General features: G+C 45.5%; 2 protein-coding genes across 3 annotated transcripts in view; one reads left to right on the top strand and one right to left on the bottom strand.

The window, feature by feature from the left end:
- The window catches only part of TTLL10 (tubulin tyrosine ligase like 10), a 200,223-nt gene extending 187,016 nt beyond the window's left edge, over window positions 1-13,207 (bottom strand). The window contains exons 1-2 of one of the 2 annotated variants that reach the window (XM_083453766.1): window positions 13,081-13,207; window positions 6,984-7,131 (exon numbers count right to left, since the gene is read on the bottom strand). In XM_083453766.1, the coding sequence (XP_083309892.1) occupies window positions 6,984-7,121 (138 nt within the window). In that variant the 5' untranslated portion in view covers window positions 7,122-7,131; window positions 13,081-13,207. The remainder of the gene's footprint in view (window positions 1-6,983; window positions 7,132-13,080) is intronic. The other variant, XM_083453767.1, reaches the window with a different exon arrangement.
- A 225-nt stretch (window positions 13,208-13,432) lies between these two features.
- LOC310683895 (uncharacterized protein C1orf159) overlaps window positions 13,433-23,313 on the top strand; it is a 32,247-nt gene continuing 22,366 nt past the window's right edge. The window contains exon 1 of the mRNA XM_083454367.1: window positions 13,433-13,519. The gene's annotated coding sequence lies outside the window, so the exon portion shown is untranslated. The remainder of the gene's footprint in view (window positions 13,520-23,313) is intronic.

Here is a 23,313-nt window from a genome sequence, read left to right as displayed (position 1 = left end):
AAACCAAGTTCTTTTTCCTTTTAAGTCATTTAAACCTTTTCCATCTTCATTTTACTGCCAATGGAGACTTGCTTACTGTAACTTCTGGAAAATCCGTGAATAAAACATTCACTTATTTGCAAAGTTAAGAGTCTGTGATTTCTTCTAGCCTAAGTATTTTTGTAGGCAACATTTGTTTAAGGATAGATGAAGGCAGATGCAAATCTAAGCCCCCCACCAGTATTGCACATAACAAAAATTATTATTTTAGTTGCCTTTGTGGCAAAAAAAAATAGTCCCCCTCCTTCCAAATCTCCTTCCTTGATATCTTTCTGCCTTGTCAGCTTTGGTAATTGAGAATTCAACAGCAAAAAGCAATGTAACGAGCCTTCAGTTTTTACTGTCAGCCTGGCTGTCCACATATTTCAACTTTATGAGGCATATTCTTGCAGCGAGACAAATTGTATACAAGGCCCTCATTCCACCAATATTTCCTTGGCTTGACATTTCATCTTCTCCACGGGAGTGGGAGCCGAGTCACGATGCCGAGCTGAGGACGAGGCCCAGATGAAAGGAGGAGGCGGCTTGTGCTGGACCACATCTGGACAAAAGAGGAAGGGAAGCAGACCCGGCTTGATGTTGGAGCACCTGCTTGGTGTGCAGAAGGCCTCAGGTTCAATCTCTGGCATCTTCAGGAAAAGCTGTTGGAGACTCCCTGTGTTCCTGTGTCTTAAGAGGAGGGTCACAGCTCAGTGGTAGAGCATCTGCTTTGCATGCAGAAGGCCACAGGTTCAATCCCCATCATCTCTGGTTAGGGCTGGGGTAGATCCCCTGCCTGAAACCCTGGAGAGCCACAGCCAATCAGTGTACTGAGCCAGATGGACCAACTAAGGTAGCATCCTATGTTCCTATCAGCCCAAGGCAGCATGAACAGCCATTATGGGTGATGGAGGTGGTAGCCTATGATCATCTGGAGGGCCACAAGTTCACCTTCCTCTGCTCTAGGAAAACTAGGTGCTGACCAAGGATCAGTGGTCTGACTCAGTATAAGGCAGCTTCCTATGTTCCTATATAACCTCCCTTCAAACTGGGTGAGCCAAGTCGGAAGTTGAGATCAAAAGGTGCAACAAAACGCAATGTGGCTGACTGCAACTCCCATCTTTCCCAGCCACCTTAGCCAAGGTTCAGGGATCATGGGAGTTGTAGTCCAGCAACATCTGGGGACCCAAGGGAATGTATTCTTATTAGGATTGCTTTGTATGCAGAAGGCCCAGGTTGAATCCCTGGCATCGCCAGGTTAGGGCTAGGAGGGACCCCTGTCTGAAACCCTGGAGAACCGTTGCCACTCAGTGTAGACAGTCCTGAGCTAAATGGACCAATGGTCTGGGCTCAGCAGACGGCAGCTTCCGATGCAATGCTGGCGAGGATGGTACAGGAGTAGTTGGGAAGCAAGAAAATGTAAGAAAACTGAAATAACTGAACAAGACTGTGCTACGGCAACAACAAAAAAAGAGATCACAAGCTGTTTTCCAACAGCTTGGATTTCACGCTGAGAGATGTAGTTAAACGGGGCCGCTTTCCCTATCGGTGGGCGATGCTGTGCACCCGCCTTAAGAGTACAAGGCATGGATCAGAGATAAGAAAATGTGCTCAGTGGGAGGTAACCGGCTACTGCTGGGCATCCTAAATCCATTTAGGCCTTTAGGTGGGACCGTGATATTAGTGTAATCTCTCTGGTTTCCCTGCAAACGGCCTCCTGACACGGCACTTTGGTCTCTACTTAATGAAACGAGAAAGGCAACCCAACTGCGCCCCCCCCCCTTTCGCAGAAAGCACCAGGCTCCCCACCGTTACCACCTTACAAAAGGCACCGCAGTTTTCTGGCAAATTAACCACAGCCCAGAAATAATTAACCCCACCGCGGCGAGGATTTTTACAATGGCTATATATCAAGCTCAGCTAACTTAGGCCCCCTCAGATAATTGCTTCGATCTCAATTGTTTCCCCCACAAACGCAGAGAGCCCCCCCCCCCTCTTTCTACCAACCGTTGTAAAATCAGCTGTTGTTTATGTGCCACGCAGGGTGACTTTAGAAGATGTATGTTGAATGCCGCATCTCAGTATGCCGTCCCTTTAGGGAGGGACAGCTGCTCAGTGGTAAAGCACATGCATTGCATACAGAAGGGCCCGAGTTTGATTCACGGCATCTTCAAAAGGACCAGGAAGCAGATGATGGCGTCCCTATTTCTGCCTGAGAGCCTAAAGTGCTGCTGTCAGGCACAGGAAGCAATACTGGGCTAGATAGGGACAGCTAAAGGGGGCTCACATTTCCGATTTAGAGTGCAGTGAAGTCGTGTGGAGTTGTTACAGTGCGTTAACAGCTTTCTCCCCAGCTGTTCACATCCACAGGACTTCATTAGTGTCAGATTCATTTCTGTCTGTGTCTGCATGTCTTTACCCTTATGCCAGGGTGTTTGCACTTTGGCTGGAGACAAAATAGGAATAGCTGGAGGACTCCAACTGGTGTGAAGCTGGTTTGAGAAATAAAGCATCCAACAGCAGTATTTTAAAGCAAAGCACAGGCTACATGAGCATTTGGGAGAATGTCGTGCGGAAACGGGTTTAAAACCCAGAAATGGAAACTCTGCGAGTGTGAACACTGCCCAAGCTTGCCTTGGTATAAAGTGGCTCCCTGTGTTCTTTCAGCATGCGGGTGGGGGCTTTTCCAGACAAATTAATAGGTGCTGTCAACATTTCACAGACACTTCCCAGCCAGGCAAAAGAACTCAAGGAAGCAGAGCAACGGGTGGAAGGAGTGTGGCCTGGGGAGAATGCCAAGGGCCAGGTAGAGAGGTCCATAGGGCCACATTTGTTCCCAGGGCCTGAGGTTCCTTACTCCCGTGCTAACATTTAGGAGGCAAATAGGAGGCTTGAATGAAGAAGGCGTGTGTCAGCCTAGCCATAGGGAGCTACTAGGAATTGTGTGTTTAAGTCATTTCAGTGGATCTACTCTGAACAGGAAGGGAAGCGGGTGGCGCTGTGGGTTAAACCACAGAGCCTAGAACTTGCCGATCAGAAGGTCAGCGGTTCGAATCCCCACGACGGAGTGAGCTCCCGTTTCTCAGTCCCTGCTCCTGCCACCCTAGCAGTTCGAAAGCACATCAAAGTGCAAGTAGATAAATAGGTACCACTCCGGCGGGAAGGTAAAGAGCGTTTCCGTGCGCTGCTCTGGTTCGCCAGAAGTGGCTTAGTCATGCTGGCCACATGACCCAGAAGCTGTACGCCGGCTCCCTCAGCCAATAAAGCGAGATGAGCGCCGCAACCCCAGAGTCGTCCATGACTGGACCTAATGGTCAGGGGTCCCTTTACCTTTACTTTTACCTTACTCTGAACAGAACTTAGTTGGAGACAACCTTCTGCAGTTTCCTTGGGCCTGCCTCCCCAGTTACATTCCCCGCCTGTCTCGCTACTGAGTTGCCCTTCCCTTCCTGCCTACAGGATCTTATACGGCCACAGCTTCCACTGCATCTCTCCAAACCTCTACGCTCCAGTGTTTACTTCCAGCTGAGCCAAGGCTGGAGAAATGCAAGGACGTGCCACACCCTTGCTGCCTTCCTGTTTCTAAGCTAAGGCTGGGTGACCAGCTATCTGGATGCTGAAGCAACAGGGTTTTGGTGTTGTTGTTTTTTGCACTATGGGGGCAGGCTTAGACGACATGACCACCAAGTTCCCTTCTAATGCTGCGGTTCAATGATATAAGGCCTTTAAAAGTTTGAGCTTTTGAAGAAGAAGAAGGAGAAGAAGATGAAGAAGAAGAAGAAGAGTTTGGATTTGATATCCCGCCTTTCACTCCCTTTAAGGAGTCTCAAAGCGGCTAATATTCTCCTTTCCCTTCCTCCCCCACAACAAACACTCTGTGAGGTGAGTGGGGCTGAGAGACTTCAAGGAAGTGTGACTGGCCCAAGGTCACCCAGCAGCTGCATGTGGAGGAGAGGGGAAGTGAACCCGGCTCCCCAGATTACAAGACTACCACTCTCAACCACTACACCACAAAGCTGAGCCTTTAAAAGTTTGCTGGATTAGCCATCTATCTGCTGTCCCTGAAAGGTCTCTCCAACTTGCTATAGATCTTCCCCTTCTTCTGGTTACATCCCACTTCCCACTGCCAGATCCCTCCTCAAAACCCATCCCACCCCATCAATAGTGTCTTAGTTTGCACTGCACTGACCCACTTTATCTTCCTAATCCACTGTGCAGCTACGGGTTGCAACTGAAGCCGTCAAACACGGGGCATGGCCGAAACAGTTAAAATTGCTTTTAAGCAAAAATTAAAACCAAATGCCACAAAGGAAAAACTAATATAGGAATAATCTTAGACTTAATTAGCAACTCGGGCTGTTACCAAGACACTCAATTAAATCTATAGGTAAAACGACAAGCCAATACAATTTGTGCACAGAGCTTTAATCTGCAAGCGGGTGCACAAATCTATAAGGAGGAAAAACAATCATTAATTTTAATAATGCCTAGAATTACTATGTGCCGAGATGAGTTTTCAGCATCAAGACAACAGCTTCACCTCTTGGGAGGCATCAAAGAAGAATTAAACTTTCTTTCCTTAAATATGAATGGGGAGAGCCAGCTTGTCTGGATCCTTAAAATGCAGCGGATGTTCGCACCAGGTAACGGAATATCGTACACACTCGCAGCAATGTCTCTCTCAGTGGACTAAACTGGTTATTTCCATATCCATCTTTTCAATCTGTGTCCGGTTGCACAATACCATTTGGGGCTTAAGATAAACCTGTTTAGATTTTCTTCTTCTTCTTCTTCTTCTTCTTCTTCTTCTTCTTCTTCTTCTAACGGATGCTTTGCATCAAGGGATGCTTTTGTTTCTGGAAGTTTATGGCTGTCTAAAACTTTGTAAGCTGAAGCAAAGTTCTTAACCCGAGGTACTATTTCTGGGTTAGCGGAGTCTGTAACCTGAAGTATATGTAACCCGAGGTACCACTGTAGTAGTATCCACCCTAATGGACCAGCCTCTTCTGGGTCAGAGAAGCCTCTTCCAGCAAGGCTGTTCCTGAGGTCCTGCTCAAATGCTGACACCCACATATGAGCAGTCCGCGGTGTTGGAGGCAGGGTGGGCACACCAGGTAAGCAGGGAAGGAGGGCACTCTCTTGCTTCCTGTTAGGCATTTTTAAAACTAATATTATCATTGATTTTTATTGCACATGTTTTATTTTTTAAAATGGGGGGGGGAGGAAAAATAACCCTCAGCTTACATTGACAATACATTTACACATCAACACATCCATCTTAGTTTACACATATAGATCAATATATGCCATCTAAATGTCCAATTATGTATCCAAGAGTTGGTGTTTATATAAAACGTGCTCAATTGTAACAAGAGTGTTAATGTCATCAAAAGAGATAGCAGATATTTATCCTTTCAGGCTCAAATAATAAGTCTCTTAGTGATCAGTAGGGCCCACAGCATCTGTTCTTTTTGTCCCACCATTAATCTCCATGTGAGAAATACGATTTAAAACTACACAAACATCTGAAAATTTCAAGGATCTTGCCAATACAAAATTGGTACGGATGACAACTTCTGATAAAAAAGAAGTATCACTGGACATGCTCACATCCTGTGTCTCAGAGAGGTATTTACAGTTTTACACCTCCAGTACCTACCTGAATTGGACAGGGCTTAGATCTAAGTAAAATGTAACATCTGATCCAGCATACCAGCCCATAGATAAAGAAGAAATCCACCATTTTCTGTACCAACTGCCGTGCTGTCTACAGCACTTGAAAAGCATTTTAATAAAAATAGAGACATTGGATTCTTATTTCATTACTGTATACATGATATAGCCATTTCACTTCTTGCTTTTTCCTGTAAGACCAATTGCAGTCAGTAACAGTCGTCAACAGGTTTACCACATCTATCAGCCAATCACCCATTCCCACCACCCTTCTGAGTAATACCCCTCCCCACCCTCTCACTATATATAAGGGTCTGGTGACTTCTGTTTCAGTCTATCTGAAGACGTGTGCATGCTCATACCAATAACAAACTTAGTTGGTCTCTAAGGTGCTACTGGAAGGAATTTTTTTATTTTGTTTCAACTATGGCAGACCAACACGGCTACCTACCTGTAACTAGAATGATGTTATTCATTTATGCATAAAATCTTAACACACCGTTCCTCCCAAAGGAGCCCAGGGTGGCAAACACATAAATGATCAGACAATGCAATTAAAACATTAAAGAACGAATTTTATATAATGATGAAGATTGGGATAAAGATCTCCCCCCAAAAGATTTGTCACAAGAGGAAGGTCTTCTAATAGAGCTTCTGAAATGACAAGAGGGCCGGTACCCCTCAAATATATAACATGAGAGCATTCTATAGGGAAGTTGCCAGCATGCTGAAGACCTAATCCCTACATTGTACGGAACGAAAGTCTTGACAAGACGGTATCTGCAGGAGGCCCTCTCCTGCAGAGCGCAGTGATCAGTTGGGCATAAAATGCATGAGACAATCTTTTACTCTAATTTGCATATGATTGTTTTCCAGAAAACCCACATCACTGCCTTCACTTAGGGCTTTCGAAACCAGCACTTTGAATTGCGATCAGAAATAACCGAGCCATCATTGCAGCTGCTACAAAGGTGGTGATGGGGGAGAAGAGACGTATGAGCCCTATAATCCCACCTCTGTAAGAAGTGCGGCTGCAGCATTCAGAAGTGACTGAAGTTTCTGAATGGTCTTCAAAGGCAACCCATGTATAGCGCATTACAATAATCAAGAAAGGAATGAGGCACAGATCACTGTAACCAGATGGGAAGGTTACACTGTTTTGACCTCTTCTGCTAATATCAAACATTAACGGGCAAGCATTTGTTGCTTTCTGATGCCTAGCGGAAAGCCAGCAACGTTCAGGCAACTGATCTCAACGCCTTTGTGCAAGCCACAACACTGTTCACCCTTACCTGCCGCCGTCTTCTGAATTTCTCGAAAGCCTCCTGCATGCTCTCAGTATCTGTTCTTTTCTCCCTCCCTTCATCATCAGATCCTTCAAGAGTTACTGTGAAAGCACAGTAATTGTTCTTCCTTCCCGATGCCATCATTCTTTCGAACCTTCCGTACAAAGAAGTTCAAATGGTCATTTGCCAGAAATTCACATTTTAATTCCACCGCAACCAAGTTTTGGAAGACTACTTCCTAGAGTGGTCCACCTCATAAGGAAACGAGAACACAGGGAGGGCTCTGATGGATCAAACCAAAGGCCCATCTAGTCCTGTTTCAGAATGTCAACCAGATGTCTATGGGAAGCTCACAAGCAGGTCCGGAGAGCAAGAGCATTCTCCCCACCTGCCATTCCCAGTGACTAATATTCAGAGGTATACAAGCAACCCCCGATTTGCAGGGGGGTTGCATTCCAGGTCATTGCAACCCCACGATGGTGGAGCATGTATAAGCTTGCTCTGCACAGTTACGCCCCCTTTTTATGCCCTTTCCTTTGATGTGTTGAAATAAAAAATGAACTTCTAAGTTTTTCCACCGAGAAATTACTCTGTAATTTAAGTGAGATATTCACCTCTAAATGCCAACTTTCCCTACTTCATTTTGTCCAGTGGGACCAATGTTGGATGTATGAATTACTGCACATGTTTAGGTGGACAAAGACTACTGCATTGGATTCTGTATATTTAAGTATTAGGCACCATCTTTTTTCACCTGGATATGAAAGGCAGTCAAGACCCTAATGATCTTTAAATCATCTGTGGGTTTTAATGAAATCACTACTACATAGTGTAGTAATTCAATAACTAGGTAACTATGATGTATTACAGTATTTTAATATTTTTTTGGAAGCCGCCCAGAGTGGCTGGGGAAGCCCAGCCAGATGGGCAGGGTATAAATAAATTATTATTATTATTATTATTATTATTATTATTATTATTATTATGCCACTTCTGGGTTCATGACAATGCACACATCCACAGTCGTGGGTGCTTTGAACGTGCACAGAATGGTAATGGCCTGTACTACCTCTGACAGTGGAGGGGGAACATGTTTGTTTTTGGGTAGTGCTGAATGAGAAATTTGACTCAGTGTGCAGTTTAAGGTGAAACAACCTAATTCACACTTTCCAAAACAATACGCAAACTGAAACACAGCCATCCTTCAAAATTCACGCTTCTCTCCAGCCAAGTAATGGGTACAAAAATGTACACACTGGGGTAAAGTGTTCATAAAAATGCTTATATTAATGAAAACAACACATAAAAATGCATCCCATTAGGAAAAATCACTTTGCGTGAATGTACACATTAGGGGAAATTACATATTAACGTGTATATTAGGAAAAATTCACACTAAAATGCTGATGAATTTTCATGAGGACTTTAAAAAAAAAGGAACTTGCAAATTGATGTAGAAATGGGGAAGAGTCATATTTAGACTGGCAAAGTGAGACACCAAAATGAACAGATTTGCCCTCTCCTACTTTGCAGGGTGGGGGGCACCTCTGGGAAGGAAGAGCCATAATCTGAATCCTATTGAAATGACTCCATGATCAGAGCAGAAGTGAAGTCCTTCGCTGCTTGTTAATGTGGGAACAAATGACTACCGTTTTTGAAAAGACAGGCAGGGAAGCACTTAAATCTGTCCTAGCCTCATTACACAGATAATTAAAATTTCACTCAGTGGTGCACAAGACCAATAACCTAGTCTATTAAAATATTTGTAAAAATGTCACTGTGTGTGTTCTTCCAAGATTTTAACAGCTTTCTCCAAATGTCTGGCTGGATTACCAAGTAGGCATGAAAGTTGAGCAGCCTTAACAGAGTAGATACGCTGGGCCCCTCCCATTTTTATTTTTATTTATTTATTTCTCTCTTTCTCTCTCTTTCACTCTCAGTAAAAGTGAGTCTCAAGTCATTTCATTTACAGAGATGTAACAAAAAAACAAGCAAACAAATTTCAAGCTGATTGGTACACAAGGAACAAACCAGCTCCCGTGCTCCATGGTTCTGGCTGGTGTTTGCAAAGGTGCTCGCAAGTGCTTCCCCCACTCACAACCCAGCCGTTCTGCCCTCAAAACTGGAGATTCCCCTGACCACATCCCTCACTGGCCCTAAGTCCCACCTCAGTTGTTTTTGCCTGCCTGCAACATGTCCTTCAACTCTGATACTGCCTCTTGGTTGCTGGATGCAGGGTAAACAGGAGTCTGCAAGTGTGCATAGAAGCTAGTCAATGGATTACTGCAATGCATTATATGTGGGGCTGCCTCTGGAAACAGTTCAGAAACTTCAGCTGGTTCAAAATTTGACAGCCAGGTTGCTCACCAGAACAAGAGAGTTTGAGCATATAACGCTGATACCAGCCCAACTGCACTGGCTGCCAATTAGTTCCTGGGCCCAATTCAAACTGCTGGTGCTGACCTATTAAGTCTTACACTGCTCAGGACCTCAGGCCTCTCCCTATACAAACTGACCCGGACCCTGTGCTTATCATCCAAGGTTCTTCTCTATGTCTCCCACTCTCCATGAGAAGTTCAGAGGGTGACAACATGAGAGCAGGCCTTTTTGGTGGTGGCTCCCCATCTGTGGAATGCCCTCCCCAGAGAGGCTCTCCTGGGAGCATCATTACATGGATTTAGGTGGCAGGCAAAAACATTCCTCTTTACCCAACCATTCAACCATTAAATAATCTATGACTTGCTAAATGGGGGGTGGGGGGAAAGTTATTACCATTATATTATCATTATGCTGTGCAAATTATCTTCTTCACTGGACTTGATATTAGGCCAAAGGCTGAGAAATTGTCTTCTTAATGTTGTACATCACCCTGGGATCTTTAGATAAAGTGCTGTACATAAATCAAATAAATAAATAATAGCCTACTATATAATGGTCATATTTACATTCACTTTTACCTCTAGTCTCACCCATCACTGACATGCGGCCCTTAGAAGGTTGCCCAGAAGAGAATGTGGCCCTCATGCTGGAAAAAAGTCTTCCCACTCCTGATTACTCCCAGCATCAATGTAGTGCTCTGATATTCACAGCGCAGCCACCAGAGATGGCCAGAAGGCAGTAGTGTGGTTACTGACCCACCAAGACTCAGATGACACAAGGCACCAATTATGTATTGGTCTTATATACCGTATTTTTCGCCCCATAGGACGCACCGGCCCATAGGACGCACCAAGTTTTTTTGGGGGGAAATAAAGGGGAAAAAATTGTATTTCCCCCCCCCCCCAGGTGCTTGTGGGGCCGGCAGCGGGGAGAAGAGCGGGGAGAAGCGCTCTTCTCCCCGCTGCCTGCCTGCAGACCATGTCCGGGGATAGCGGGAACACGCGCTGCACCTCCCAGCTGTCCCTGGAGCTTGCGGGGCAGGCAGCAGGGAGAAGCGCGCGTCTCCCCGCCATCAGCCTCCAAACCACATCGGGAGACAGCGGGATGGCGGCATTCCGCCTCCCCGTTGTCCCCCGACCTTGTGGGGCTGGCGCTGCGGCTCTCCTGAAGCCTGGAGAGCGAGAGGGATCGGTGCGCACTGACCCCTCTCGCCCTCCAGGCTTCAGCAGAAGCCTGCATTTGCCCCATAGGACGCACACACATTTCCTCTTCATTTTTGGAGGGGAAAAAGTGTGTCCTATAGGGTGAAAAATACGGTAGTTGCTACTCACTCTGCCCTAGCACCTTAGTCTAGGCCAGGGGTCTTCAAACTTCTTCAGCAGGGGGCTGGTCCACTGTCCCTCAGACCTTGTGAGGGGGGCGGACTATATTTTTGGGGGGAGGGAAATGAACGAATTCCTATGCACACTGCACATAGAGAGGGATGATGAGCAGTGCGTGAAAGGGCTCTGGAGAGGGGCTGTTTTTAATGGCGGCCACTTGAGAGGGGCGCTCAGCCAACCGCAGCTCCTGTGTCTTGTGTGTGGCAGGGGCTGGTGGTGACAGCGGAGGGATGATGAACGGAGCGCGAAAGGGCTCCGGAGAGGGGCTGGCACCAACAAAGCCCAGCCCCCTTCCTCCTCTAGGCAGGGCGGGGAGAAACCAGGAGGAGGGAGGGAGGAGGAGGCGCCACCACCACCGTGTGAGGGAGAGGGAGGGAGAGGAGAAGAACGCATGCACACTGGCGATCCATGGGCTGGCAATCCATGCAGAGATTCCTGGACCATCCACAGGCCGGATTTAGAAGGCAATTGGGCCTGATCCAGCCTGCAGGCCTTAGTTTGCCGGCCCATGTTGCTGAGGTGCTCACAGAATCCTATCATTGGCTCAATGGCCAATTAGTTGTCATGTCTCCTGAGGCTCAGAAGTGAGCAGGTGAGGCCTGTGTGGTAGGAACACATCCTAGTAGTGGACGTATGGCAAGATGGTGTGTCAGGAGGGAGAACATGGCTTTACTTTGTGGTTCAGGGGTGCAGCCTGATGAACACAGGGACAGAACTAGTCTCCAAATACTTGAGCCAACTAAAAGGCACGCTGCTCCCTTATTTCTCACTGGAGACCCTAAGGATGGAGGCTGAAACCATGAGATATGGCAACTTTACCTCCTATTGAACCACCTGATAGTTCCAAATTGCCAGCCCTCTCAGAAGGTGGCAGTCCAGACCTTTCTCACTTTTTGGTCATGCTATATCTTAGTCTCTGTCCCCTTGTCTTCAAAAGAGGGTTGACATTTTGGGGGAGCTGTTTGGTAGCCATGGTTATCAGATTCTATAAAATAAGGGGCTTCCATTATACTTTACAGAGCCACCTTTTATGGGTGATGAAGAATTGTTATTTCTTTGTCACTTTATTATAACTATTATAATTATTCTTAAAGGGGCATCCATATAGAAATGTTGTCACCTGCCAACTGGCCCTTTCAGAACATCTCTCTTTCCCCCCCAAAAAATGAAAATCAGTGCTGAAAACAGCGAGCTTCAGTAATAACAATGTAAAGAGCTGCATGTTAAACCCTTTTGTCTTCAGGAGAAGTTGTGTTTTGTTAGACCAAGCTACAGGAAAGAAGGGGATTCCCTATTCTCTCTGCTGGCTTTAAGACTCTTCACCTTTTCCCTTCCTCACACCACACCACCCTACAAAAATCAAAGGTATCTATCGAATCAAAGCAGCCTTTGATTCTTCGGTGACATCAAAACACTGTTGTGCCTTCTCTCCACCCCTTCCTGGATATAATAAGAATCAGGGTCTCATGTTGAGATGTCTTTGAGTGGTGCAAAACCAAAGAGGGAGCTTTAGCTGCAAAGCCAGCCTGGCAGTAGAATTCTATTTGCTAACCAGCTGATGGGGGATTGGTATTGATTGTGTGTTATGTGATGTATTCAACACTAGTGCTACTCAGGAGTACACCCATTGAAATCCGTGGCCATGACTAAATTAGGTTCATTAATTTCAATTGGTGTACTCTGAGTAAAACTTTGTGGGGAACATTTTTCACACCAAGGGCCACATTCCCATCTTGGGCAATCTTCCAGGGGCCACTTGACAGCAGTGGGCAGGGCTAGAGTCAACAGTGGGTGGAGCAATAAATGCAAAATTTATCACTGCACTAGTAGTACACAGACTGCTTGTATGTTAGTTTGTTTAGACAGAAGTTTGCAGATATGTGAATGGACCAATCTGAGATTTTCAAATACTTTGCAGCTTGGTTCCCCCACCTCTTCTCTCTTTCTTTCTTTTCAGTGTACTTAAAGGTGAATTAGAACTGTGTTTCATTTCCCTTCTGCCTGAGTTAAGGAAAGGGAACAGTCTTCTACGATTCAACTGAGTCTTGTGCTGTAATGTGGAAAAAATTACTCAGTTTATGTTTGCATAATTGCATAGTGAATATTATTGCTAATAATAATAATAAGAATACAGTGCTATTGTTTCTGTTTAACTGCTTAGCATGTAATATTGGAAACATAAAAATAATGATTATATATGTCAACATAATTTAGTACTATTATTTTTAATGGAAGAATAGCTTTTTCTATATGGAACGTATGTGCATAGGGATCTTCGTGGACCACCACCCCTAAAAATTAACACCTATTCCCCCATCCTCAAAATAATCTTTCTCTCTCACCTGATCCCTCCTCCTCCAAATACTACCGCCACCTCTTCCAGGGGCGTCTCCGTGTCCTAGCAACGCTCAAGATGGCCTCTCTACCCGGAAGGATTTCTGGTCGTTGTAGTCCAGGGTTGCATTCAACAGCAGCGTCTCATTCTCGCCTGGAAACTACACTTCCCAAGAGGCGCCGCGGTAGAAAGAGGGGAAGTGGGGCAGGCGAAGCGCGTTTACCTGGACGAGGTGAGGCACGGAAGCGCGGTGGCTGATGGGAGGTGTAGTTTCCGAGGAGCAGGAGGCTCCAGCTACGCAGGCGGGCCGTAGGGCCCCAGCGGGACTACAAATCCCAGAGAGGAGCGGGAGGGAGCGGGGCAGGGCGCCGCCTCAGGGCGGGGGGTACGAAAGGGAGCCGGTTGGAGTCGGCTGTTGCCAACGGCTGTTGGGTCCGCTCGCTCAGGTGAGGCCGGGAAAGGGGCGCGGGTGGGCGGGGCTTGTCTCCCGTCTTTCCCCCCATTCCTCCTCTCCGAAGGTAGAGCCCCTGAAGAACTGGAGGAGGGTCCCCCGTTGTCCCTCAGCGAGCATGGAAGGCTCAGGCAGTGGCGCCTCCTGCTCGGGGGGTCGGGAGGTGGGGAGGTCGGGTGGAATCTCGCCTTGACGTCACCTGCATTGACCTCCCCCCACATAGGCGTCTGGGGGATCTAACTTGACCCTTCCACCCCACCTCCCACAGGCAGACATTTGTGGGCATCTAGCTTTGCCCCCCTTTCCCTTCCCATATATTTGGGGGAGTCTAGTCTAGACGATTTCCTCCCCTCTCCTATGCATTTGGGCTAATATTTTAATGTTTCAATATTTTAATGTTGTATTTTAATCTTGTTTTTACGTTGTATTCATTCAACTTGTTTTTATTATTGCTTGTTAGTCGCCCTGAGCCCGGCCTTGGCTGGGGAGGGTGGGGTGTAAATAAAAACTATTATTATTATTATTATTATTATTATTATTATTGTCTAACCCTGACCTCCACCTACACACACACACACACATATTTGGGGGAGTCTCATCTTGATACTCCTGTGAACATACACACGGTTGGGGGGTTTTTGGGAGGAGGGGGGTATTTTGCCAGGAGCATTTTGGCATCTGTATATTTTTAGAGACCAAGGGTGAAGCTTTGCTCTCCCGTCCTTATGGGACGGTGTCCTCTTGACTTGTTAAATATTTGGGACAGAAGGTTCCCGTCTATATTTGTTATGAAATTTGGTTCTTGTTTTCATACGCACCTTAATAGATGCTATGGGGGGTTGGAGAAAGAAGTGGGCTAGTTTGGGGGGTGATTTGAAAGACGGCCTGCAGATGGGTGGGGTGTACATAATATATCATTGATATTATTATATGGAGTTTTGCATATACTGCCAATCAGCTGCCCCCTCCCTTTTCCACTGAACTATAGCTTTAACTGGTGCACACCTGACACCTCATGGACCAACTGAGGAGGTCTGGTGGGCCTAGTTAGACCTGCCGACTGGATACTCCCCGCTGCCAACCTGAGTCAGGGGACCTTCGGTACATACCCTTAAGGTCAGTTGTGCATAAGAAGTGGGGCCTTTTTGATGGTGATCCCAGACCCGAGGTCCTCACCTTGCTCTGTGTAGCCAGTTGTTTAAGTCAGCGTTGAAGACCTTCCTCTCCAATGCTGTATTTAACTTGAGATTCTAATTAGCCTGCGAGTTACAGAGCAGCTTGTTAAAAGTTTTATTCTGTGCTTGGCAATGTGGATGCCATATCTTTATAACTTGCCCTGCTCTGGTTTGTATGTTGCATTGTGAGGACGTAGCCTTCAAGAATATATTTAATAAAGGAGTTAGTCTCTCACAAAGAGAATGGCCCAATATTGGATCTCAGGGTTGACTCACCTATGAAAATGAGGAGAAGCTCCCCTCAAAAGGGAGAGTGTTTTAGGCCTCACACCTGTATGTCTGACTCTCTACAGACTTCTGTTTAAAGTATGTGGGACTGTAAAACAAGCAAGTTCCAATAAGGAGAATATTATTTATTTTATAATTCCACTTAATATCCCATCTTTTTCCAAGGCATACAAGGTGAGGTACCTTTTGTCCTCAGAAGAGCTTTGTAATGAAGGTTAGGCTGAGATAGTGACCGGCTCAAGTTCACCATTGTAAGAATAGTTTTGCATGGTGTTTGTTGTGCGTTCATTTCCCCCATCTGAATTTAATTTATGATAAATAAGTGGGAATGTCTTTACTCCTTATTGAAGTGGGGCGGGGAGTATCTGGGCTCTGGCATCAGATTTTTACAGAGAGGCATATCTTGGGTTCCCTTATTAATTTGACACTTAAATGATCAGGTGATGGGAAAGTGCCTGAGAGCTGCTGCTGCTAGCCAGAGCGGACAATACTGGGCAAGATGGAGAGCTTTACCTGGTGCACACCTGACGCCTCATGGACCAACTGAGGAAGTTTGGTGGGCCTAGTTAGACCTGCTGACTGGGTACTGGGTCTGGCCTAGTATAAACAGCATTTTCGTGTTTCTGTGTTGCAGTTTTAAAGAAAAAGCAACACATGGCATCTCAAAAGATTAACTGACTCATTTTGGTAGTGTGCTTGTGGAGAAAATTACCTAGTACCATGTGCATGCAGCAGGCAAAGAATGTAATGGATATGCGAGCAACTAGACAATGCAGCCTGTACTCTGCATCTGTAGATAAAGTTGGCGGCGGCTGTTGCAAATTTTCTCATTCCTTCAATTCAGTAACGCTTTTAGGTGTGTCACGGGAACTCTCACAGCTACTGAGTACTGTTCTGAAAAAGCTTCATGTTCTGAGCTGCATATATCCAATTCTTCTTTTTCCTGCTAATTGGGGTGTGTTTGAGGTATGTGTAATAAAAATGGAAACTGCTACAAAGGTTTCTTAATTTTTGAACTGCTTGGTGAGACCCGAGCATCTTACATAGGTGAGTGGAAGCATCTGTGCTTTGGAGTTTGACCCCTGTACCCATGAGGACTATAAACGTGACTTCCTTATTGAGCAGGACAAGCATAAATTATCCAGTGAAAGAAACAACAAAATGACGAACAAAATGAATTTCAATAGGGACAAATGTAAGATACTGCATGTATGCAGGAAGAACCAGCTATACAACTATAAGATGGGGGGGACACCTGGCTTGCCAGCAGTACATATGAAAAGGATCTTAGTAGACTACAAGCTTAACATGAGTCAATAGTGTGATGTAGCAGCAAAAAAACCTAATGCTATTCTAGGCTGCATCAACAGAAGTATAGTGTCCTGATCAAGGGAAGTTTTAAAATGTGGCTCTTTTGGGGGGGGGGGCGTTATTGGATTATTGTTTTGATTTTGATTTTATATAGAGTAATACCTCTGGTTACATACCATCCTCCTTGTGAACGCTTCAGGTAACCAGCTCCACTAACCTGGAAGTAGGTGCTCCTGGAGGTGAACTTTGCCCCGGGATGTGAGTGGAAGTTGCACACCAAAGGAACGTGAGCAGTGGAAAGCCCCATTGGCAAAAGCGCACCTCATGTTAAGAACGGCTTCAGGATAAGAACAGACCTCTGGAACAAATTAAGATCGGAAACGGAGGTACCACTGTATTGTGATCTTTTTTCGTGAACCGTCCTGAGAACTCCGGGTATAGGGCAGTTTATAAATTCAATGAATGAATGAATATTACTACTCTATTCTGTTTTGATCAGACCACACCTGGAGCCTTATGAGGAATGGTTGAGGGAACTGGGTATGTTTATGCTGGAAAAGAGGAAACTAAGAGGAGATGTGATAGCCAATGGCTACAAGTTACAAGAAAAGAGATTTCAATTAAACATCAGGAAGAACTTTAAGACAGTAGGAGCTGTTCAACAATGGAATGGACAAGGTGGTGGATTCTCCTTCCTTGGACGTTTTTAAGCTGAGGTTAGATGGTCATCTGTCATGTATGATGTAATTGAGATTCCTGCATTGCAGGGGGTTGGACTAGATTCCATCCAACTCTACCATTCTGTGATTCTATGAAAAATGATCTGGAGCAGGACTGGGGGTTGCTGTGCCTTAGAATCAAGGCAAGGTTTCCTTGTTTTGTATGTCTCCATCCCTGGATAGAGAAACCTTTCGTATTGGGGATGTCCTGTAGCAAAAGTTTCATCCAGCTATGGCAGCTAGAGGTTTTTATTATTATTATTATTTAAATGACTATTACATAAAAGACAGCTGTGTAATTTAATACACCAAACTGAAATAAGTCACCATTACTCCTGGAAGCAAGGCTGTCCAAAGGGGAGAGGGATGGGCATGGTGCCTTAAATAATAAATTGGTCAGATTCCTGGAATGGGCAGGGGATGTCATTCAAACTTCTTGAAGGTGTTGATGAAGGAAAATTTGTTTGTATATTTAGCAGACAATGCAAGGCCCAGCGAGAAATAGAGGGGTGGGTGGAGAAGCATTGCATTTCTGGCAGGAAAAGGATTCCAAACTTTGAGTTAAGAGAGGGGCTGTGACAGCCTTGAATTTTCTTGGCTTCTCTGACTTCTGAGCCTTTCTCTGCAATATCCTGTTGTCTGATAAGTCCTAGCCAGGCAGATTTCAAATAAAGTGTTTCAATCCTTTTAAGAAGGTTGAACTATCTAGTTGGGGCTTTAGAGTCTGGTATTCTCTCTGCATCCACAACTCTCGCTATACTGTGTGCATTTTGTAAGTCTCACATAGTCTTGAGTTTTTCTGGGTTGTGTTTGCACTAATTCCTGCAGCTGTACAAAAATCGTGATGAGTCAAAGTTGGCTAGAGCTACCAGCAGAGCAGGCTGTGCAACTGTTGCCAAACTGTAAAAAAAGGGGGGATGACCCCTTCTCGAGATGCCAGAAGTTTCCAAAATGCCAATGGCTGAGTCATCTCACTGTGCTTTGGCAAGTAAAGCCCTGTCAGTCTTAGTGTGTTCTTGTCTAGAAACTTAGCCGAGAGACCTAGCTGCCCTGAAAAAATGGCAGAGCCATGGGAACATTCTTTGGGGAAGGACAGTAGCTCAGTGGTAGGAAATCTGCCTTGCATGCAGAAGGTTCCAAGTTCAATCCCCAGCATCTCCAATTACGGCAGGGAGAGCCTCCAGTCTGAAACCTGGAGAGTTGATGCCAGTCAGTGCAGACAGTACTGAGCAGGATGAACCAATGGTCTCTTGACTCTGTAAAAGGCAGCTTCCTGTGTCTTGCTGGGTGCACCTAGGATATGGTGACGAAATTTCCAACACAGATCATCATTGCTGAGGCTCTACACTCTGATCACAACCTTAAGGGTTAGAACTTGGTGAAATAAATGGCACTGTTCACTGTAGACCTTAGCATGAAGTACAGTGGTACCTCGGGTTAAGTACTTAATTCGTTCCGGAGGTCCGTTCTTAACCTGAAACTGTTCTTAACCTGAAGCACCACTTTAGCTAATGGGACCTGCTGCTGCAGCTGCTGCCGCACCGCCATAGCACGATTTCCGTTCTCATCCTGAAGCAAAGTTCTTAACCCGAGGTACTATTTATGGGTTAGCAGAGTCTGTAACCTGAAGAGTATGTAACCTGAAGCGTATGCAACCCGAGGTACCACTGTAGTTGCTTTAGGCAGTGAGTTCTACAGAAAGTCTGACATTCCTCTATCTGCAGTGTGTGTGTGTGTGTGTGTGTGTGTGAGAGAGAGAGAGAGAGAACTTTTCCTTTAATATACAAAACTGTCTATGGTCAGCCCTGGAAAATTTTGAGAAGACATTGACTGTGTGTGTTTGAAAGCTCAGGAATTGAAATGGGCTTGAGGATCTGCCCTACATTTACTCTATTATTTTGAACCTTTATTTTGCACAAAGTGGACCAGGTTCTGCTAATGAGAAAGCCCTGCAGTGCAAAGGTGGTGTTCATGCTCCCAATAGTCAAGCCTTGGGTTTCTATTGTCTGCTGCAATGCTTTCTTCAAGACTTCCGAAACAACCTTACTGCTTTTTTTTTGCCTGGGCCCCAGAAACCTCATTACTCTGGGCACTATCTTGGATAATGGGGTGGACCTGTACATTCTTCTTTCTTTGACTTTCCTTACAACTTCTGAACTTTTAAAAAAAACTTTAAAAAAAAACAAAAAACCATTTGCTGCCGATTTTATTGCTTTCTATTCTGCTCTTAGCAGCAGGTTTTATCGACTCCTGCATGTCACGTTTTACAGCCTAAGATGCTATTCTGTTAGTGACCCTAATTTATATCCGTTTTCCTACTTCCATTTCCCACTCACCCCTATGTGAGGGTGTGTGGGTTTTAAAAAGTGACCCACAAGAGCCTGTGTTTCTCAGATATAGCCAGAAAGCCCTTGTGCCCGAGAACAGGTTAAAGGCCTATCTAGTCCAGCTTTCTTTTCTCAGAGTGATTAACCAGAAGCCCACAAACAGGACACGAGTGCAACTCTGTGACCCTGCTGTGTAAAATGCATGCCATTATTATGCCATCACAGTGCATGGCACTTTTACAGATTAACGAACACAGAAAAATCCCTTCCCCAAAGAGCTGAAAATTGAAAAGTCAATGGAGGGGGAGGATATATATATATGCATACTGTTCCGTTACCCATATGTGGTCTTAGTGCCCCCCGCATCTCTTACAAAAACTAATGGTTTGTGTGGAATGACTTCACAGAGAAGTGGAGCTTTAAAGTGGGAGATAGACTCTGAAGGTAAAATGACAAGCAGACTGTGTTGGATTTGTGAGTGGAGAGAAGAAAGACGACACAGTTGACATTTAAGGTGAAGCAGAAGCTGGTCTAATTGTCGAAGGTGATGAATTCTGAATAGAAGGACGAAGGTTAAGGAATGACAATGAAAAGTTTGAGAGAAGAAGGTTGCGATGGTCTTGATGACGTGATTTTTCCTCCCTTGTAGGGGCTGAAAGTAGGAGCTGCGGGGCAACCTGAGATGTGAGAGCACAGGAGCCAACTCCTAGGGGCCAAGGGGGCTTCAGTCCCCCCAATAAAATATTTAATAGGACTGGGTCCCCCCAAAGTTGATGGGCATTGCCATTCAAATGGTGTGCATGCACCGTGTTATGTGATTGATTTTGTGGGGTGGGTCTTATCTGGCTGCCCCCTCCCCCACCAATATTTTATTCAAGTTGGCACTCCTGGCACAGGATGCTATGAAAAGTACGTGTGAATAAAGTTCCAGTGAGGAATAGGACCTTGAGGTGGGTGGCACCTTCTTCCTCTCCTTCCAAAGGCACAGGCCGGTTAAATATATCTATTGCTAAAATTATAAGCTGCTTTTAAACCAGAAGTTAGCAATGTGGTGCGCAACAAAACTTGTTTATTTGTTTTTAGAAAAATATTTGGATACTATTTCATAAATGAATGAATGAATTTCATAAATGAATACCAAGAAAAGTTTAAAACAGACATAAATTCATCATTGTGGAAACATGTACTCTTAATATCCTGCATACTCCTGGCAGAATATAAACCTTTTCAGCAGATGATCCTCTTTCTAAAACATATGAAACAGCATTACGGTTCTTTAAAATTGCATCTGCGGTATCTAAGGGCCAGTAAAAACTGGTAAAATGTAACAAAGGCCCAGGAAAATCTAACTGAAGAGGAGTTTTTACTAGTCAATGAAATACTGTATATCTTCTGTCACCCGGATATCGAGAGAGAGTCCATTCTGCAAAGGGGGTGCCAGCGGAGAGAGCCTGTCTCCAAGTGGCCATTAGATAAAGATCAGCAGGATGAGACAGGACCAAGAGGGCTTCTTCTGATCACTGTGGTGGGCAGGTAGATCTACACAGGTGGAGCCATTGTTTCAGATAGCGTGGTCCTAATCTGTGTATGGCCTTGAAAGTTGCCACCAGTACCTTTAAACTTGGCTCTGGAGCAAATCGGCAGCTAACACCCTTTTCGCAGCTCTGGTGATGTCGGTGTTATACGGTTTCCCACTTAGCAGTCTAGCTGCAGCCTATTGCTTCCAAACTTGCCGCCATCACTGCATCCCAACTGCCCTGTCCCCACCTGATTGTATTTGCAGGCCTGTTGCTTTATTTTAATGTCTCTTTTTAGGGAGGGTTCAGAAACATCCTGCTCTGTTCCTCTAATACCAGTATTGAGATTCATGCCCAGTCCACAAGTCCTGGCTTCCCACAGCTTGTATGGACCTGCCTGTCTGCCAGGATCTCTGCATTGGCACTTGTGGGAAAAGATGCTGGCAGAGGGGCAGGAGAACACAAAAGGTGCAATGAATTCAGGAAACCTCACCCCAAGCTCAAATGGGTTGAGAAACACTGAATTACTTGACTAGTGCTCTTCCTGTATGTGGCTTATGGTGTTATCTTGCACACCAACATAGCTTGAGCAGATAAGGCTGCAGTTGGATGCAACTGGTGATGGGCAAACCGTGGTTAGCATTAACCTCCAAATCATGGTTTTGAAGTGGGCTTGCAAACCATTATTGCTGGATCCAGATGTCTCAGCAAAGTGTGGTTAGAGCCACTGAGAATTGGGTGAGAGTGTGTGTTGCGGGGGTGTCAGTGGGGGGAGGGAGCATGCCAGCCCAAGATGCTTTCGTGATGGTCTGAATCGAGATTTGTGCGTAAAGGATTCATTTTCAGCTTAATTCCAGCTAAATAACAAGTATAAAATCTGGTGGTAATAACAGCTATTTTTCAAGTCAAATGAATTGTGCCTTTTGTCTGCTCCTAATAGATGAGCCTTCAAAGACCATTGTTTGAGCCACAATCCTAGTTAATATCCTGCTTTGACAGTCTTCTCTTTATTTTAATCAGCTTAAATACTGAAGCATTAGATATCTTTACAGCCACTATCACCGAAACCTACTTTAGGAGGGGGCGGAAGGATTGCTTAGCACAGCAGAATAACTGTAACCTTGTGTACGTTGTGTTGGCTTCATGCATTTTGCTGAACAACTGTAATGTTTGAGAGAGATCCTGCCGTTTTTCTCTTGGGATGAGTAAATAGGCTCAGTTGGGAATATCCCACTTCTTACCTGTCTGTTGTGAAGGGCCCCTGGGATAGGTCCCTGAATAACTGGGACAGCATATACACAGTATATATACTGCTCCAGTTTAGAGTGGTGCAGTCTATAAATTAATAAATAATAATGACAATGTCTTCTGTCTGCATGGTGCTTGGAGCTTAACCACGGTCCATCAAGTCTCCCGTTTCAATCATAAATCTACTATACGTTTATTTGTTGGTCTTGGGTACGCTGCTATCTCTTGGCCTCCATAGTCCCTGACTTCTTTCTTTGCTGGGTATGGGAACCTGCCTGGGAAGTTGGTGAGTCAAACCAAGATGACAGCCAGCACTAGTGCCAATCTACGGGTCCCTGTGTGCCAGGGGGCACACAAATTTTTGGTAGGTGCTCAACACCCACACCACGGGGCTCTGATACGACTTCCAGTTTCTACATGCAAAGCCTCAGAAGTGACCACTGGTAGAAACCGGAAGTGGCATCAGAGGACTCGCGAGGCCTCCAACATGACCTCCGAGGCCCTGGAAGCGCTGCTGTGGCGCCAATGTAACATGATGTCATGACACCATGTTACATCGCAGGTGTCACTGGGCACCCACAATCGGGGGGCCAAGTCAGCACCCCTGACAGCAAGTAAGAGGACAAACTACCAATGTCGAAACCGCTGGGAAGAAACAGGCTGGATTAGTGGCCAACTGTGGGTTTGGTGACAAAGGACAAAGGACCTGTTTGCAGGTCCTGGAGACCTCATGGAACATCCTGGCTGCTTCCCAAGTAGTATATATAAAGGGGAACCTAGGAAGCTGCCTTATGCTGAGTTGGACCATTGGGCCGTCTAGCTCAGTCTGGTCCATAGCCATCTAGTCTGCATTGACTGCAGCTCTCCAGGCAAGAAGTCTCTCCCAGCCCCACCTGGAGATGCTGGGATTGAAAATGCAATCTTCAGCATTCAAGGCAAATGTTCTACCACCGAGCTACAGCCTTTCCCCCAGGAGGCGATGGAGCAGTGGCCCTATCCCTTTGTCAAGATCCCAGGGTTAGCTGGAAGAAGCTGTTTTGGGTGCCATAAAACAGGCTCCATTTCCTTATCCCAGGCTGTAAAGAAATCTGGAATCTGGCTCCATTGGGGATCTGCCCTCTGAGGCAGAGAACTGCCGAGAAACTGACTGGGCTATTGACTCCATAGGTGTGAGGTAAGAAGGACTGAGAATTGTGTATATCAA

The sequence above is a fragment of the Podarcis tiliguerta genome (genome assembly GCF_965153285.1).
Source record: "Podarcis tiliguerta genome assembly, chromosome: 8".
Classification (NCBI taxonomy): domain Eukaryota; kingdom Metazoa; phylum Chordata; class Lepidosauria; order Squamata; family Lacertidae; genus Podarcis; species Podarcis tiliguerta.
The sequence above is the reverse complement of the archived record's forward strand: the minus strand, read 5'-3'. Positions and strand labels throughout refer to the sequence as shown.